Genomic DNA, 20573 nt, shown 5'->3' on the forward strand with positions numbered 1-20573 from the left:
ACAGGTTGTTGTGAGGATAAAATGAAATAATAATGTATATAAAGTGCTGCTCTATATAAAAGTTATTGCTAGTCTGAGAATTTAAGCACTATTACTAACATTCCTACAGAAAAATATATTTTATAATATATAGGTAGAAGGGAATTTGTACACTTGGAGAGAAGTCTGTCTTTTCTTCCCTCTTTACAACTCTTGCTTCAGTTACTGAGAAGATTTAGTATTCATGAATGAGTCCCATTCCCCTTAACTCCAGGATCTTTGTTGGCTAGATTTCCACTTTAGGCTACTCTTAGGACCCAGATTATCAGGTTTAACACACTCCCTTCCAGAAGGGAACATCGCTAAGTCAGGAATGTCTTTTCTCTTCCCTTGCAGTTAGTCCTGCTTAGGCACCCAGTAGCTAAAAATGAATTTAATAAAATCTAAGGACCGTTTTTCATTTCCTGGTTGAGCCTACTCATGCAAGATGTAAATAAACCATTTGTACATAGGACACTTTAATTTATGGATTGTTCATATATATATAGTTAAAAAATTTCATCCTACAGATTTAATGATAATGTTTTGTTTCTAGGGGAACCTTCCTCCAGGATATAAGATAACTCTGATTGATATAGGACTTGTCATTGAATACCTCATGGGAGGAACCTACAGATGCACTTATACTCGAAAACGTTTCAGAGTAATATACAACAGCCTTGGTGGGAATAATCGGGTATGTGGATTTTATTTTGGAAACAGTGAATGCATAGTATTGTAAACTTGGAAGAAAAATTACATTAGGCATTGTAAGAAACCCACTGGGCTTATAAAATAATAGTGTTCAAATCAAGGGTAACTGGATTACTTAACTTGATCATGTAGACTTCGATTGTTATCTAATTTATATATATATAAGATTTTAGTGATTTTTTAAAAAAATTCTTTAAGTGTCACTATATTAAACATTTATGAAAAGTAACAAACTTTCATTTTTAGCGATCTGGACGAAATACTTCCAGTAGCACTCCTCAGCTGCGAAAAAGTCATGAGTCTTTTGGTAATAGGGAAGATAAAAGGGAAAAAATGCGACACAATCATTTCATCAAGACTGCACAGCCTTATAGACCAAAGGTATTTTTGTTTCAGTAACACCTTCTTTGGACCTGATCCATATTAATTAAGTATATTAAAACTACATGACATTTTTTAATCTTATAATGTTTTGAATTTTTCTTACACACTGAACATTTTGGAATCTCTTATTTTCCCATGTAACATGGACATCATAACAAAGTAGTCTTTTAGTTTTTCAGGGAAAAAAAAATAAATCTGCAAAGACAAATAATATGTACTCTTTTATAATGTTTGTAAGTATTTTTAAAATATGTGATAAGGCATTAAAAGTTGATTTGTAGACATATAAATTCAGAGACATGAATAGAAATATTTCAAATTCATAGACACGTTACAGAAGCATAAAGAAACCATGGGTCATACTATAGTGGATAGAACTCTTGGGCCTGAAGTCAGGAGGTCCTGAGTTCAAATTTGGCGTCAGAAACTAGCCCTATGACCTATTCAATCTCTGACTGCTTCAGTTTCTCCACCTGTAGAGGGAGATTAATAGTAGCACCTAATTCCCAGAATTGCTGTGAGGATCTAATGAGACCATTTGTAAAGTACTTAGTACAATGCCTTGCATACAGTAGTCACTTAATATAATGTTTGTTCTCTTTCTCTTCTCCCCAGTATATTCAGATAGAGCAGTGAGAGTGTTTAAGACAAAAATACATTACAGATAACAATACATATGGATATGAAAATTCACCTTCATTATTTATTCTCTCTGATACTTGAATAAACCTTATGTGATATTTCGTATTTTAATCAGCAAATAATGTGCAGGCCATTTCTGGTTATAATACACCCCAAGGGGCTATCTGAATTCTTTTGTTGTGCTTCAATTTATTTTGCTTGATATTACATTAAAAAAAATGAGTGCTAGTTTACAACTTGGAGTCTTTGTTATATAGACAGTTTTGTTTAATTGTCATTTTTTGTAATGTAATCTGGCCTTTTTATTAAATGAAGTACTTGAGAGTAGGACTAGATGATTTTAATAGTATACCTACTCCAAAGAAAAGCCTTAAGAAGCTCTTGGATTCTGTGTTTACAGCTTGCTGAACTTAGGCAAAATTATACATCATATCCTATCATATTAAATTGCAAACTTAAGTAGATTTGATTTATTAAAATCGTCATTAAAATGCCACGCTACTTTTTTTTTACCTTCTTATTTTTAACTTCTTCAAGATTGATACCACTGTGGAAGAAGGAAAGAAGAAAAGAACCAAAGATGAAATTGTTGATATTGATGATCCTGAAACTAGGCGGTTTCCTTATCCACTTAATGAACTCTTAATTTGGGCTTGCCTTATGAAGAGGCAAGTTATGGCCCTTTTTTTCTGGCAGCATGGTGAAGAATCCATGGCTAAAGCTTTAGTAGCCTGTAAGATGTATCGTTCCATGGCATATGAAGCAAAACAAAGTGACCTGGTTGATGACACATCAGAAGAACTGAAGCAGTACTCAAAGTAAATTACATTTTGCTGTATGGGATTTCTTTTTAACAAAAATAAAATAACCAAAAGAGCTAATGTAATGCCATCTACTATTTAATATATAATTTTCTTTTACTGTTATTTTGCAAGTTAAGAAAGGACATCAGTTAAAAGATAGTTTTAAAAAATATTTTTTGCCTAAGCATCTGAAAAGGAGGTTTTTGGTTTAGGTTTATATAAAATTAATCAATATTTATTTTTTATGTTAGATGAGTGGGGAGTGCAAAAGATGTGAGTTTTGGACTTTAATTTATAGCCAAGTTGGTAGAAATAAAATTGTGTGTGTGTGTGTGTGTGTGTGTGTGTGTGTGTGTGTGTGTGTGTGTGTGTAAATAGCACAAGACAATAGAATAGATTTGTTACAAAATAGTAAATCACTTGGTAAATAAACCATATCCACAATAAATTTGGCAATGAGTAAGGAATAGGTGATATAGAATTATCTGGGGTCTTAAAAGGACAATGTGGTTTTTTTTAATAGTTCCAGAAGAAGGGGGTGCAGTAATCATTCTGTCTACAAAGTTTAGAAGCAGGAAGATGTAAGGTATTCCATTTAGAATTAGCATATAATATATATCATGGCATCATTAATGCTGAAAGGGACTTGTGAGATCACCTAGTTCAACTTATGTCTGAATCAGGAAGCCCCTCTACAACATCTATGACCAGTGGTCTTCTAGAATCTACTTTGAACACTTCTGGAGATAAATATCTCAGTACCTTTGGAGCCAACTCATTCTGGTTTTGCACAACTTTTAACTGTTAGGAAGTTTTTCCTAATAGTTCAATAAAATCTACCTCTCTACGATATTGGTGCATCTTTTCAAGTTCGGAGTATTTTTTGGATTTGATCTGATACGAAGCAGGGAAGTAGTCACTGAAAATTTTAATCTAGAAAGCAGATACAGTGGTTTTTACTTTGCATATAGAATGCGTGCTTATCTGGTATTCTGTGTATTAAATTATCAAAGACTGAAATAGGATTATAGTTATACTGTGAATGAAAAGGAAGGTAAGATTTTTGTAGAGGGCTTATAACAGGCACACCTTCTAGAACAAGCTTTCTGGTTTATGGGCATGTCTTCTAGAAGCCCATGTATACTTGTAAAATGATGCTGTAGCCAGTAGAAACCCTGAGCCCTCTTCTACATGATTTAATAAGCATTAAGTAATTCCTTCAGAGGGTTTTTCATTGTACTAGCAGCATGAGTCTCCTTATTTACATTTAGATCCCTATCAGTTCATCTGTATAGACTTTTGCATCATACCATTCCCACTTTAAGATTTTACATGGATACAACACATTGGCTAGAATTGTCCTAGCTTTTTACTTTTTCCAGAGGCCCACAAACTTGTTTCCCAGGAAGATGAGCAAGGAAATCCTCAATTTTAGGACTTGTGAAAATACTGAAAAGCATACACTGCACATTTCAGTGAAATAATGTTCACCTTTCTGATTTGTTTGGAAACGTCTCTTAGTTTTGTATGCATTTGAGTAATTCTAACGTGATAGCCATTAGAAGTAGGGAATAAGAAGCCTGATATTAGACTAGTGGTTGGCATAGCCCTAGGAGATTCATAGTGTAGGATAGGATAAAAAGGGAGATACCATGAACGGAAATGAGCAACTCAATGATTTGTATCTACTTTTGTCCTTTTGTAGTGATTTTGGTCAGCTGGCAGTAGAGCTTCTAGAACAATCCTTCAGACAAGATGAAACAATGGCCATGAAATTACTCACATACGAATTAAAAAACTGGAGTAATTCAACCTGCCTTAAGTTAGCAGTATCTTCAAGACTTCGACCATTTGTTGCTCATACTTGTACACAAATGCTTTTATCAGATATGTGGATGGGAAGGCTGAACATGAGAAAAAATTCATGGTACAAGGTATATTTCATAACACCATTCATATCGTCTGATATATCAAGCTAAATAAGATAGCTGTGTTGATTTTCTAGAAGAATAAAAAGATCCTAGAAGTGCCTTACCCTGTTGTGCCAGGTAGTGGCATGTTCCTTTTGTGTTAGCCACTAAAGTCATAGTAAATAACAGGGAACTGGGGGTGATTACTGTTTAATCTCCTAGTTAGAAGTGTGACAGAGCAACAAGTTGTAACAAGTCCACTGCCCCTGACTACCTTTTGTTGTCCTGGTAGCTGGTAGCTATAAAGACAGAGGATGCCATGTTCAGTACTGGATCCCTCTAATAACATTTTTGTAGCCTTATTAGTGGGGTTTTTTCTTTTGTTGTGGTTATTTTAAAGTTAAGAATTTTGGTTAAATGTTTGTGTTGTTTCTTGCCTTATAAAGAGGCAGTATCTTAAACTTTTCTTTTGATGCTCCATTATATTTTTCCAAATAAGGTACAGAAATACACAAGGCAGTAAACAGGCAAGTAGCTCTTAATTATAGGCACATGTAGATAGATTTATAATAGATACTAATCTGTTACTAAAAATAGTGATGAAAGATTAACAAAAACCTACTTCATAAAATTTTTAATGCTTTAGTTTTGAGGCATTAGATGAAACTTTCGGTAGAAATAAACCTTTATTGTTTACATTTTTTTGTAGAGGCACATGCTGAGTAAGCATATGCCATGCTATGGAACAGTTAAAAAGAGATTCAGATTAAAATTAGGAAAAGTAGCTCTTAATGGAGGTTATGTTTTATTATACCATGAATATTTTGTTGAAATAATATTTCTAAATTTAAAATTCCTTGATTAGGAAAATATGAATTTAAGCAAAAATATATGTTTTTATACGGATTAATATTTGATGAAATAACCTAGAAAGTAATTGGCCTATATTCTTATTTTACAGAAGGCTTTCCTTGTGTTCATAATGAGTATAAAAATTTGAAAAACGAAAAGAAAAAAAAATAAAACCTTGGCATTTTGTGGTTCGCTCTATAAAAGAATTCAACCTGGGCCTCTTTAAACTTCATACATAAGTAACAGAAACTAATTTTCCCCCAACTTTTTCTTTTTTTTTACGTTTTAGTTAAAGGGAAAAAAAAACCCTGCTAACTAGTAGTAGTCATGGTAAGAAGCATAAATGGTCATACAAAAACCTTGGCTTAAGTCCCACTTCTCACACATCCTACCTTTGTACTTGTGAGTACATCACTTAACCTCTCTGTGCCTCAGTTACTTTCTAAGAGTATGTCCCAGAGCAATTGCCAGACTGCATTAGTTGAGGGAGTTGCTTCACCGGAGTTTCTTACCATTTCTACAAGGAAAAAACAAACAAACCTATTAGTATTATGTTATTAAAAGGTCTTTTACTGGTCTTACTTAAAACTGATTTTTTTTGTAAAGCAAATTGTAAGTCTTTCCATTTTTCTAGGTGATATTAAGCATCTTAGTTCCACCTGCCATATTAATGCTGGAATATAAAACCAAGGCAGAAATGTCACATATCCCACAGTCTCAAGATGCTCATCAAATGACCATGGAAGACAGTGAAAACAACTTCCAAAATATTACAGAAGAAATTCCTTTGGTAAGGAAGCAGTGCATGGGTAAAAGAAGCAAAATTTTAAGCTTAATATGAATAACTAGCTAATAATTTTTTTAATTTTAGGAAATTTTCAAAGAAATCAAAGTTTTGGAAAATAGTGAAGGAAAGACTGATATTGACATACAGATAAAACCAAAAAAGCTTCCAATCACTCGAAAATTTTATGCTTTTTATCATGCACCAATTGTGAAATTTTGGTTTAACACAGTGAGTATCTTTGGGGTATTTTTTGTTTTTAACCTAATAAGTATGACAAATGGTTTTTAAAAGAGTTAGGAACGATTCTTTGTCAGCTCAGTCTGTTGTAATTACAAAATTGCTCGTATTTGCCCTTGAAAGTATTTAAACTGTGATGCAATGAAAAGGAATCATTTGTATAGCAGTGTATGAAGAAGTATTAATATATAACCTGAATCAGTGTGAAATACAACAATAGAGACTGGTGAGATTAATCTTAGAAGCTTTTCTTAAAGAAGATGATTTTTTTAAAGAGGTGAGACAGATTAGCATAGTGGAAAGAATGGTTTGTACAATGGCATGAATGGTAGAAATGATATTAGAAAGTTTGACTGTTATGATCAGTAATGTCGGTAATAATCAGTAATCCATCAGTAAGATAGATCAGTAATAATAAGAATTATAATAGCAACTGCTACTTACATAGTGCTTTAAGGCTTGCAGAGTGCTTGAGAAATATTATCTCATTTATCTTCGGGATAACTCTGGGAGATAGGTGCTTTTATTTTCTTCATTTTGTGATAAAAAGTGAGGCGGGGCAGCTAGGTGATGCAGTGAGTAGAGCACTGGCCCTGGAGTTAGGAGGACCTGAGTTCAAATCTGACCTCAGATGCTTGACACACTAAGCTGTGTGACCTTGGCCCAGTCACTTAACCCCAATCGCCCTGCCTATCCCCCTCCAAAAAAATAAAAGGTAATTTCCCAGGGTCACACAAAAAGTAAGTGTCACAGGCCACATTTGAACTCAGGCCTTCCTGACTCCAGATACAGCTCTTTATTTCCTGTGCCACAGAGCTGCCTCATAGTAAGTGCAGGACACTGTACACTGTTGTTGGTTAAGTTTGCTTTAGCAAGTTCCTCTAAGGTTTTCATTCAAGAAAATAACAGGATTAAAAATAGTAGCCAGTGTTTACCACCAAAACATGCTTTTAAAACTCCATATTATTAAATAAACACTTTTAGATATTTAACTTTTTAATTGCCTTTTTTTTTAGTTGGCATACTTAGGGTTTCTGATGCTTTATACATTTGTGGTTCTTGTAAAAATGGAACAGTTACCTTCAGTTCAAGAATGGATTGTTATTGCTTACATATTCACCTATGCGATTGAAAAAATTCGTGAGGTATGTTTATAATACCTTTTTTTCTTAATTATTTTGCTCTTTTACTTATGGCACTTCTAATACAGATATTGTCATGTTAGCCGTATAATTTACTGTTTAGGCACCCATTGTGTAACCAAAAAACACAGCCAAATTATATGACTGAGTAGCTAAGTATGTAATTAAGATTTCTACCAGGTTTGGATAAGCTACCACAATTCCAGACGAATTTTTCTACTTCACAATTATGGAGAGGTTGGATTTGGCCACCTCCAAACAGATCAGACCATTTCTTTATTTGCTACTTTCCTCAGGTGTACAAAAAAGTATTTTTTATAGATAGGCAAAAATGAAAATAAACTTTAAATGTATTATTATGCTATACCCTTTCTAATTTAGTTTTTCATTTAATATCTGGATCACTGTTTACAACCTAATGAGCAGACAACAAGTATTTATCAAGCACCTTCTATGTTCCAAGCACTGTGCTAGGTGCTAGGGATACAAAGGCAAAAGGCATTCCCTGGATGAAATTAATCTTGGAAGGCTTTCCCAAAGAAGATGATTTTTGGATGAGGTGAGGCAAATTAGCATAGTGAAAGGAACTTGTTTTCTCTTGGAAGTAATTAACATATACACAACTAAGTAAAAATATTTTAAAGTTATTTCCTTAGTGAGGGGGTGAGCTTTAGCAACTAGGGGGATTAGGATAGGCATTGTGCAAAAGGTAACAATTCAACTGAGCCTTGAAGGAATTAGGGATTCTACAAACTGGATGTGAGGAAGAAATGCATTCTAGTCATGGGAAACAGCTTCTGAAAAGTTGCAATTCATGAGACAAAATTTTCTTTACACTTTAAGTAGGCCAGTTTTGCTGGGACCTGAAGTGAGTAAAAGATAGTAATGTGCAATAAGTCTGCAAAGGTTTATGGAGCCAGAGTCAGGAGTTAATGTTTGTATCCTACAGGTAAAAAGGGACCCCTGGGGCTTTTTGGACTATGATGTGAAAATTGATGGACTTGAAATAACTATGAGACATTATTTTACCAAAGCCCTTCTGTCTACTGGCATTCATGTAAAACAAATACCACAAACATGCCAGAACGTTCTTTTCATAATATTGTGGTATGTTGTTATATGTCTCTGCTTTGGACTTAAGTTCATGGGAGTTCAGTAGTAGTGTGACTTCCTAAAAGTTAGGGATCTTTTCTTTACTACTCTGTTACTCTTTGTATACTAAATTCTTCCTTACAGTCAGTCATGGCCTCTCCTTTGGCTCTCTACAGCCGATACCTGTTTGCTGCCTAGTACCTTACACATTTTTTCTTGTTATACCTTTAAATTATGTATCAGCAGTCTGTGGAAATTAAGTTCCTAGAAACTGGCAAATTAAGAAATATTTTTAGCAGTTATGGCAAGATAGTTGAGAAATTGTGAAAGAAATAGCTTCTCAGTTCCTCCACTCCTCCCACCTCACCCCCCATGAATAGTATGCATTAAAAGCTCACAAATACAGGGTAGCAACCAGAAAAAAACCAGCAACCAAAAAAAAAAATTAGTTACTAGAACAGTGTAAAACTTGACTTCACCATCTTCCCAAGAAATGAAATTTCTCACATGTATTTTTTTTTGGAGGGGGGGAGGGGCAATTGGGGTTAAGTGACTTCCCCAAGGTCACACAGCTAGTAAGTGTGTCAGGTATCTGAGGTCGGATTTGAACCCAGGTCCTCCTGACTGCAGGGCTGGTGCTCTACTCACTGCGCCACCTAGCTCCCCCGAAATTTCTCATATCTAATAAATACTAGTGAGAAAGAAAATTGCATTGCATTTTAGATTCTTTCTATTTGATGTATAATAGTAAAATCACAAGGCAAATTGATAATACAAATCAACAAAATGGAGATACAAAAACTGAAGGCATCTATTTATAGTAGTTTTATTTTTGGTAACAAAGAACTACAAGGAAAGTGAGTGAGTGCTCATTGAACAGCTGAACAAATTGTGGTCTGTAAATGTTATGGATTATTGAAACTATAAGAAATGGAAGAATTCAATAAAATTTGAGGAGATTTAGATGAAGTGATCCAAAGCAAAAATAAAGAGAACCATAATAATTTAACTCATTGGCCATAATAATGTAAAGAAACTACCACTGAAAGACTTCAGAACTCTGAAGCTTGTGTCTAATGACCTGAGGACCAATGGTAAAACATATTTTGAATAAGATGTTTACTGAAAGAGCCAGTGTGTTGATTTATTTTGTTAATTTGTTTAAAAGGAGAGTTTCCTTCATGATGAGGAAAGAGTCATGACATGGACATGATAGTGATTTTTTTTTAAGACAGTAAGTATTAATAAGCACTTATGTGCCAGTCACCATGCGAAGCCCTGGGGACACCAAGAAAGGCCTTCCAGTAGATCTCAGAGGAAAGTCACTAGCATGGGGGAGAGGGGGGAGCTTCTTACAAAAGATAGTAATTTAACTGAAATTTGAGGGAAGCCAGGGAAGCCAAGAGGTGGAGAGGAGGAAGGAGAGAACTCTAGATGCAGGAGTTAGCCAGTCAAAATGCACAGTAGCACAGTATATTGTGCAAAGAACAGCAGGGAGGCCAGTACCATTGGTACCATTACATCATGGAGTACACATCAATGAAAATCATCACTAAATCTTTTTTAACTAGTTTTCATCTTAATACCCCCCCCCCAAACAAAATGCAAAGACAGATGCTAATAACTATTTTTAGAGGAAAAGTACCCAAGAAAATTCACAGACTATCTAGGGATGGACTGTATATAGATAGATAGAGTTCACCAGGATTCAGAGAGAAAATCTGATTGAACTCAACAAGACCTTTAGTTGTCAAACTCCAGAGCTACATTAATAAAGAGAATATCCTATCACTTACATAGCAACTCCAGTTTGAATTGCACAGATTATTCACTTGGTACAAAACATAGAAAGCTGTACTGTGAGTCTCAGAAAATAAAGAAACAAATTAATAATGACTTTATTAAATAACTTAACAAAAAGAAAAGAAAACCACAAACATCACCCCAGAATTTTCTATCCAATTACATTTAGCAAATTTGAAGATAAAATTGGTAATCGAAAAGCTGAACTTTTTAATCAAATATTTTTGCAGTAAAACATTTGCTGAATCCTTTGATATGCAAAGGATATTGGCATATAGGCTGGGAACACTTTCCAATAATTCCTTGAAAGATTCTTTTGGCAACAGTTGGTACGTAAATTAAGGCAAATATTGGATAACATCTGCTTCAAAACTCTTAACTAACTGTTGCACAGCATTGTCAAAAGACCAGGGATATGAGAATCTGGAATTCACTGGAGGATCTTACTTATGAATGGTCTCAGAGGGGAGGGGTTGAGAGACAGATTTAAGGGTGAGTGGGATTCCAAGTGAATGGAGTAGGGCTTGCAAATGATGGCAGCCTGGTTTTCAGAAAAGGGCAGAAGTATTTGGATGATTCCCCCATAAAATGACAAGATAACAAAGGGTTTGAGAAAATTAACCGGATGCCCAAAAGAGATGAACAATGAAAAAATCACAGTACACAGGAGGGAATCAAGGAGCAATGATAATAAAAAATTTATATTTAATACTGTGGCAATGAAAATTAAAGTGAGAAAGAGATTGAAGAATTCTTAAGTTGTGAATAGAACAGATATACATAAAGCCTAGGTTGGTAAGAGGTGGCATAAACCATACACTACACTTGATAAGTAGTCATTCAGCCTTTGCTTGATGACCTCTAGGGAAACAGCTACCTTCCCTTGGAAGCCCATTCCAGTTTTCAGTGGCTCTAATTATTAGGAAGTTTTTCCCTTATACATAGTTGAAGTTTACCTTTTTGTAGTTCATATTTATTACTCCTTGTTACCTGCTCTGTGACCAAGAAGGAAAAAGTCTGATCTCTTTTACACAAGACAGTCCTTCAAATATATGAAAACAGTCTCCTCCTTAAGTGTTCTCTTACTTCAAGTATACTCTTTCCACACATTTTACTAGTCAGTCTTAATATATATTAAGCACCTATTATGTGCCAGGTGCTGTGCTAAGTAAGGGGTAGGGAAACAAAGAAAGGCAAAAGACAATCTGCCTTCAAGGAGGAGAGAATATATAAACAAATGGATACAAATAAGATACATGCAAGATAAGTTGCAGATAATCAATAGGCAGTCACAAGCCTTAAGAGAAATTGGGAAAAGCTTCCTGTAGAAGATGGGACTTCTCTAGAACTTCTCCACTGTACCTTCTCCTCTCCTCCCTGCTTTTCAACTTCCTTTTGTATGTTGTCTTCCTCTATTAGATTGTATGCTGCTTGAGGGCAGGAACTGTCTTTGTTTTTCATATTTGTATCCCCAGACTTAGCACAGTGCCTTGCTCCTTGGTAGGAGCTTAGTAAGTGTTTATTGTCTGTTGAACTCATTTAAGTTGATGAGTTCCTGTGTATCCACCCACATTGATTGCTTTAGACAACATCCCTTTTTCTTCATTGTTACTGGGTTTTTTGTTGCCTTTAAAAACTATTCTTAAGAGCTTTTCCTCCTGCCTGAGGTATTTTCCCTTATAAAATTTCAGTCCATCCTACAATATCTATTCCTTTTCTCAACTGACATCTATTTTCTGAACAAAAAAGGCTGTAGAAAAAAACTAAATGGAAACAGACCTAGCAGTCTTGACTTTTAAATGAATTAGACAAAAAATGAAAGACAGTGACAAATGGATAAAAAAACAGCAGCCACCAATTTGTTACCTACGAGAAGAAACAGTCTAAAAAAATTAAACTTTCAAAATGAAAATAGAAGCAGGAACAAAATATATTATCACATGAATGTGAAAAAGTAAGAGTTGCGTTATGATATTAGTGTAAAAACCAAAATTCACAGTGTCAAGGAAAAAAAAACTATATTATGAAACTATTAAACTGTAAGTAATGAACCAGTAGAGTACTAAATTTATATTTACCAATCAGCATTGCATCTGAACCTGTAAAGGAAAAGTTGATTGTAAAAATACATTTAACATAATAATTGTAGGAAACTGTAGCGTTGCTATTTTTGAACTTGGCAAATCAAGCAGAAAGAGAAACAAAAACAAAGATTTCTAGAAGTCAGCAAAACATTGGAGAATTTAGACCTGAAATACATAGGACATCTTTTAGGTGAGATCATTAAAGAATACACATTTTTCAGCAACACATGGTACCTTTATAAAAATAGGCACAAAGGAATTCTAAATAAAACAAAAATAGTAAACATCCTTACAGCATAAAATGGAACAAAATAGTAATACAGGGACCATAAAAGATACAGAACTAAATTGAGACTTAATGACATCTTTAAATTTGAGTGGAACAAAGAACAACTTACAAAAAGAATAACTGAATCACAAGGATAATAATGAAAGTATATACCAATATTTCTGAAATGCAACTAAAGCAATCCTCAGGACAAATGATACCTCTGAGAACGTGCATTAAGAAAATAGAAAAAGAAGATTCATGAACTCACTATACAGTTCAACAATTAGAAAATCAAAATAAGCCCAAAATTAAACAGAAATAAATTAGAACACAAAATCTGAATGGATCACCATAACTAAAATCTGGCTCTTTGAAAAGTCTAACAAAATTGAGAAACGCAAAAGAAGGGTTAGAAAATCAAAGCACCAAAATAAAAAATAAACACGATTAAATCTGTTTTCCCCAAGTTACCGTTTATGACAAAATAGGATTGGCTTTTGCCTTTTTATCCTAAGGTTTCCATCATTTTTGCTTTAGCATTTTCCTTCTTTTTGACAAGTGTTAACTCCTGAATAGCAATCTGTCATTTTTGTCCCTTGACTTTTTGAAGGATGAAATTATCATTGATGTGAAAAAATCTTATTTGTATCATGCTGTACCTAGGTGTACTCTTTTGAGGAGGTTAAAGAGGTGCACAGAATTATCGCCTTGCTGCAGTGAGGACCCAGTTGAGATTATGGAACTATTTTGTAGTGGACCCACTCACCACAATTTAGTGGCTGGACTTTAACTCCTTTCAGCAACACATGCATAGGAACAAAGGGAAAGGATGGTGGGAGTAATCCAGATTGGTATTTGGCAAATAGTGTCAATGTTAATATACACATTTTTCTGCTTTTGTTCACTCTGCTTCCGTTCATACAAGTCTTACCACATTCTGCTGAAACTGTACTTTTTTTTGTTTCTTATATCACAATAGCATTCTGTTATATTCACATTCCATAATTTGTTTGGCCACTCTGTAATTGACAAGTACTCCCCTAAGTTTTCAGTTCTTGATCTGACAAAAAGACTGCCAAAGATCTTTTTGTACTTACAAGTTTTTTCCCACTTTCTTTGATCTCTTTGGGATATAGGCCTAGTAGTAGTGGTATTACTGATTCAGTTTGGTAACCTTTTGAACATAGTTCTAAATTACTCTCCAGTGACTGAATCTAATTCACAACTCCATTGTCATTTGTGTTAATATGCCTCTTTTCCTGCAACCTTTCCAACATGTTATTTTTCCTTTTTGTCAACCTTGCCAAATCTGATAAATGTGAGATGGAACCTCAGAGTTGCTATAGTTTGCATTTTTATAGTTGTTAGTGATTTAGAGCGTCTTTAATATGGTTGTTGCTAGCTTGTCATACTACTTGACTATTCCTTTTCTCTCAGTATGACCCCCTATCTAATTAGTTGCCAAGCTATATTGATTCTACTTTTTCTCTATCTCACATCTTACCTATTCTTTCTAGTGAAATAGACTCTGCCCTTATTTGGGCCTTTATCACTTTTCATATGTCCTATTGCAGTAACCTCCCAATTGGTTTTCCTTCTTCCACACAGTTAATCAAAATTTTATTCCTGAAAGAAATCTGATCACATCATCCCTCTAGTCAGAACACTAAAATAGTTTCTTTTCTCTTCTAGGGCAAAATATAAACTCATAAGCTTCCATTTAAAGCCTTTTACGATGTGTCTCTCACCTTTCTTTCCATTTCTATTTCGTGTTACTTCTAGTCAAACTGATCGTAGCTTTTGGTTACGTTCACTTCTCATATCTGTGCCTTTGCAACTTTTAAAATCTGTAGCTTCCTTCAAGTCATAACCTAGGTACTATCTACATAAAGCATATTCTGATCCTCCACAATTTTTAGCTCACATTCCCTCTTGAAATTGTTAGTTTGTATTTACTTGTACATGTCTTCTGTTCTCACCTAGTAGTATATAAACTCTTTGAGGATTGGACTGTTGTTTTTTGTCCTCCTTTTGTATAGCACGATGGCTTTCACTTAGCAATATTAATACACTATTACATAATACTTGGATGGAATTATTTTAATAAATGTTGGGCTTTTTAAAGTACTGAGAAAAGCCTGTGGAGGGGAAAAAAATCTAATGTTTAACTTGTTTGTTTGTTTTTTTAATATAGATTTTTATGTCTGAAGCTGGGAAAATAAGCCAGAAAATTAAAGTGTGGTTCAGTGACTACTTCAACATCAGTGATACAATTGCCATTGTGACTTTTTTCATTGGATTTGGCCTGAGATTTGGAGCAAAATGGAAATTTGGAAGTGATAAAATATTTATTGCTGGAAGATTGATTTACTGTCTTAATATTATCTTTTGGTATGTCCGGTTGTTGGATTTTTTAGCTGTAAATCAGCAGGCGGGGCCCTATGTAATGATGATTGGCAAAATGGTAAGTTTATATAAAATGAAATGTCAGTAATGTGCATGTATGCCTAATTTTTTTCTTAAAAATGAAAATGTTTAATCTTACTGTCACATCTGCCTTAGGAAGTTAGGTGGCTCAGTGAATAGAAGCACTAGGCCTGAAGTAAGGAACATTATCTTGAGTTCAAACCTGGTCTAGAAACTTACTACCTTTGTGACCCTGGGCAAATCACTGAACCCTCTTTGCCTCAGTTTCCTCATCTAAGATGAACTGGAAAGGAAATGGCAAACTGCTCCAGTATCTTTGCCATGACAACCCCAAATGGAGTTATGAAGAGTCAGACGTTGTCTGAAAAACAACTGAACGACGACATATCTGCCTTAACCAGATGGCAAATATCAGTGTCATAATGCTTATTTGATTCGTATTAAAAATCTATTAGATTATTTTATTAGCACATTGGGAACATATTTGATATTATTTAGAATGGTTGAGTTCAGGCTACCTTTTGCCCCGGGTTCCTCTGTCTGATGTTTAAAGCCATTTACCACCTACCTTCCCCAATCTACTTTTCCAACCTTAATATTTTATATATTACTTCTTTTCCCACACTTTATGGGGAGACTGCCACTGGCTGCCTTATTTTTCACACATAGTATTGCTCTTGTCCCTGCCTTTGTACTAACTCTCTCTGTCCCCTCACTTTGATGAAATGTGCTCCTTCCTCACCTCTGCTTCTTAGAATCCTGTTTCCTCCAGATGTCTTCTCAAGGTGTCTACACAAAGATGCCCGTTCTACACTATAGCTAACAGTGCCCTCCACCCAAAAAATTAACTTTGTTTCTAGCTTATAAAGACTTATTTGTTTTCATGTTTTCTTACCAATAGAATATAAGCTCCTTGGTGGCAGTGATTTTTCATTTTTGTATGGTTTTTTTTTTTTTTTTGAGAGGGGAAGGCAGGGCAATTGGGGTTAAGTGACTTGCCCAAGCTCACACAGCTAGTAAGTGTGTCAAGTGTCTGAAGCCGGATTTGAACTCAGATCCTCCTGATTCCAGGGCTGGTGCTCTACTCACTATGCCCCCTTGCTGCCCCCATTTTTGTATTTTTATCCCCTGCTCCTAGCCATGGCACATTTTGTAAATGCTTGTTGATTGGTCTATTTAATCTTTGTGTTTTCAAAATTTCAAGTGGTCTGGTGATTTTTGGTCAAATTTAGAAAAAAAATTAAATGTTAATATTACTATAAACCCAGTCTCTGGATTTCTGGAGGAAAACAGGGAATTTAGTGTATTTGTTATTTGATCAACTGAATCTTCATGTAGAATTTATCTTCCTTGTTCCCTTAGCTATTTAACCTAGAAAATAGAAAATTTAAAAGTTAAATCAGTCAGTTACACAGTATTCCTTGTATTGTGCCTTCATTGTACTGTTTATTTTAAATGGTGTAAGGCATAGTGGAAGAAATACAAAAACATTGCTCTTAAACTTAAGGATATTAACACTTACTTAGATAACCTCTCCCCGTACCCCTTACACAAACACACACACCAGTTTGTGAATAGTACAAAGTGGTACCATAATCTTAAGCAAGCCTCTTTTTTTTCTTTTAAATTTATTTATTTAAATTTAGTTTACAACATTCAGTTCCACAAGCTTTTGAGTCCCAAATTTTCTCCCTCTCTTCCCCCTTCCCCCCCAACAGCATGCAGTCCAGTATATGTTCTACGTATACCTTCACCTTAAACATATTTTTACATTAGTTATGTTGTAAAGAAGAATTATAACCAATGGAATGAACCACGAGAAAGAAGAAAAAAAAAAGGGAGAGAGCAAATAGTTTGCTTCAGTCTGCATTCAGACTCCATAATTCTTTCTCTGGATGTGGATAGTTTTTTCCATCATGAGTCTTTTGGAGTTGTCTTAGAACCTTGCATTGCTGAGAAGAGTAAAGTCTATCAAATTAAGCAAGCCTCTTATTCTCTCTGAGCTTCAGTATCCTTAAATGAGAAAGTTGAATCAGATGGCCTTTAGAGGCCTTTTCTGAGGAAGCTCTAAATTTATTATCAAGTGATAATATACGTAGAATTATGTGGTATGGTCATGTTATAGGAATTCCAAAGAAACATCATACTTCAGTCCAATCCAAGAAGCATTTAAGTTCTTCCCTTCTGTGTGCAAGTCTATGGTAGGTGCTAGAAATCCAAAGACAAAATTAAAAACAATTCCTGCTCTTAGCTAGTGAAGTCTTCATCACTCAGTCAGCAAATATTTATTAATCACTATTTCTCAGGTAAGGTGCTGGGTGTGAATACAAAGATAACATAGAAATAGTCCCTGCCCTCAAGGAGCTTACTCTGTGAAAGGGGACATTGGGTACATATGTAAGTGTAGTCTAAATAAGTACCTAAAGACAATATCATTTTGTGAGGGAATGTACCAGTTGCTGAGGAGAGAGGGTCTCAGGAAAAGAACTCATTTAAAAGGTGATGTTTGAACTGAGTTTTGAAGAAAACTAAGGATCCAAGAGGCAGAGGTGAGGAAATGAATTCCAGGTGTGAAGGTTAGCCTGTATAGATGCACAGAGATGGAAAATGGACTGTTGTGAGGGAGTACTTGCAATGTGATTTATATAAAGAAGTGGCCACAACAAGAAGGAAATCCCAGACCTGCCTGAGGGCCTTTATTTTTTAATGTTTTTCTATGTCTTTTACATCCTCCTAGAGAGCCATGAACTGTAACAAGGAATTTAAAAAAGGATAAATTCCACATCAAAAAGTCTGACTTATAGTATTCCATACCCATAATTCCCGATCTCTATAAAGAGGAGATGACTTTTCAAAGCTCTCCTTTTGGGGGCTACACTTAGTCATAATTTCTCAGCATTTGTTTCAGTTGTTTTAGTGTTCTTCTCATTTATATTGTTTCAGTAATTATGTATGTTGTTTTTTTGATTCTTCTTATTTTAAAGCAGTTCACTTAAGTTTTCCCATGCTTCTTTGTATTCATTTCTTCCATTACATCCATGTTTCCCCGATTAACTAGCGCGCGCACACGCACATGCGCGCGCGCGCACACACACACACACCTTCTAATTCTTTGCTACTACAAAAAGGACTGCTATAAATATTTTTGTATTAAGGAGACTCTGTGGTACATGTCTGATAGTCACATTTTGGGGTCAGAAGGTAGGGACATTTTGGTCACTTTCTTATTATTCCACATTGATTTCCAGAAGTTTGGAAGTATAGTTCTACCAACAGTACATTAGTGTGCCATTATTCCACAGTACATCTAACATTGATTATTCCCTTCTTTTTTACATCTTTGCCAATTTTCCAAGTTTGAAATTAAATCATTCAGCACTTGTAGAATCCCTCATCTAGTCTCTTCTGCTGATCTGCTTTCCTATTTTGTAATAGTCACAAATAGTTTTTATGAATACTGTTCTATTGTATAATTTGAAGTACAGAAATGGTAATCCCTCCTGTAGTCCCACTTTTTTTTAGTGTTTCCATTGAGATCTTAGATCTTTTGTTGGTCTGAAAGAATTTTATTATTTTCTTTAGCTCTGTTGGTTGGAATAACACTAAATTTGTAAATTGATTTAGTTAATATTGACACTATCCCTGTTTGTGGATGACATGATGGTTTGTTTAGAGAATCCTAAGTAATCAATCAAGAAACTAATGGAGATAATATCTTAAACAAAATAGGACACAATAGATCCACAAAATCAACAGCACTTCCATGTAGCAATAACAAGACAGAGGGAATAATGTAGGATAGAAAGTCCTATCCAAACTAACTGCAAATTGTATAAACTGTCTGGGAGTTAATCATCAGCAAAATCATAACCCAAGTAGATAAAAATTATACACCATTCCTTAAAGAAAAAAAAAAAACAAATAACTGGAGTGATAAATCAGCAGTTATGGCTATGCCATGCCAACATAATAAAAATAAATTGCCTGAAGTAATTTCTATAAAGCTATGCCTTTGAAGGTTTGGAAAGTTCCATATAGAGGAAAGCAACCTATGCAGCTGGAATTGAGAATAGCTCATCTAGGACACAGTGAGAAGACAGGCTGTAAAATAATAAGAAATCACATTAGAGAAGTAGATTCTTAAGAACCCTGAAAACCAGGGTTAAAATTAATTGATGTGGGGAAAGAGAGGGGGAGAGAATAAGCATTTATATAGCACCTACTATGTACTAGGTACTGTGCTAAGCACTTCACATACATTATCTCACTTTATTATCCCAACTCTGCAGAGTAGGTGCTATTATCATCTCCATTTTATAGTAGAGAAAACTGAGACAAACAGGTGAAGTGACTTGCCTAGGGTCGCACAGCTGGTAAATGTGTGAGGCCCAATACTCTATCCACTGTGTCATCTAACTGCCTCTGTGGTAAGAAACCAGAAAGTCTTGAGGGCTTTTGAAAGTTACATCTATTCTTACTCTGAAATAACCTTTTCAGTTAGTGGCTATTTAGTGCAACTGGTCCTTATATATGAATATAATTTGGCAAATGCTAATAACTAGGCTAGAATTTTGCCCCCTTCCCTCCTTTTTTTGAGTCATTCAATCTGTATTCTCAAAAATATTTTATAGGGACACAGCTAACATCTTTTCTATTAACATATTAACCTGATTCTTTGCTGTTTTCAGTATTAATTAGCAGACAGGCTAGTTTTGTTTTGTTTGTTTTTGTTTTGTTTTTGAGGGGTGAAGGCAAGGCAATTGGGGTTAAGTGACTTGCCCAAGCTCACACAGCTAGTAAGTGTGTCAAGTGTCTGAGGCCGGATTTGAACTCAGGTCCTCCTGACTTCAGGGCCATTGCTCTACTCACTGCACCACCTAGCTGCCCCTAAGTTTTGTTTTAGAAATCATGGTCAGCATAGTGCATCACTAAATTTAGAATTTTGCAAGACCTAATTATTTTTAAATTTTATTGATATATCTTAATTTGACAAAGTGATGCAATAGACACTTTATAATAAATATTAAAAGTTGGCTTTTTTTTCACTCTAGTATAGGAGACATACCTGTAAATGATTGTTGTTGTACAAGAAGATAATTAGTGTACAAGAATCCGTCAGCAAACATTGGTTAATATCTACTATGTGTCCGTCAGAGTGCTAGGTACTGCTGATACATAAACAAAAATAAAATAGCCTCTTACCCAAAGGAGCATAAACTGTATTCTGCTAGGAGAGGCAGCATATAAACTTAGAATTCATATAGCAAATAAATACAGTATAATTCTGGGAAGAGGTACTAGCAGTTTAGAGAGTTTCCTGAAAGGCTTCTTGTATTTGAACTGAGCTCTCAAGGAAACAAGGGATTCTTAGAGGCAGCAGTGAAGAAGAAAGGAATTTCAGGCAGAA

General features: G+C 34.8%; 1 protein-coding gene across 1 annotated transcript in view; it reads left to right on the plus strand.

Annotated features, from left to right (window-relative positions):
- Nucleotides 1-20573, plus strand: part of TRPM7 (transient receptor potential cation channel subfamily M member 7) — a 157089-nt gene that overhangs the window by 99194 nt on the left and 37322 nt on the right. Inside the window, exons 14-21 of the mRNA XM_036735744.1 lie at nt 575-715; nt 979-1113; nt 2296-2576; nt 4267-4495; nt 5958-6113; nt 6195-6338; nt 7364-7492; nt 14934-15203. Of these exons, the coding sequence (XP_036591639.1) occupies nt 575-715; nt 979-1113; nt 2296-2576; nt 4267-4495; nt 5958-6113; nt 6195-6338; nt 7364-7492; nt 14934-15203 (1485 nt within the window). The remainder of the gene's footprint in view (nt 1-574; nt 716-978; nt 1114-2295; nt 2577-4266; nt 4496-5957; nt 6114-6194; nt 6339-7363; nt 7493-14933; nt 15204-20573) is intronic.

This window comes from Trichosurus vulpecula, chromosome 8 (genome assembly GCF_011100635.1).
Source record: "Trichosurus vulpecula isolate mTriVul1 chromosome 8, mTriVul1.pri, whole genome shotgun sequence".
NCBI lineage: Eukaryota > Metazoa > Chordata > Mammalia > Diprotodontia > Phalangeridae > Trichosurus > Trichosurus vulpecula.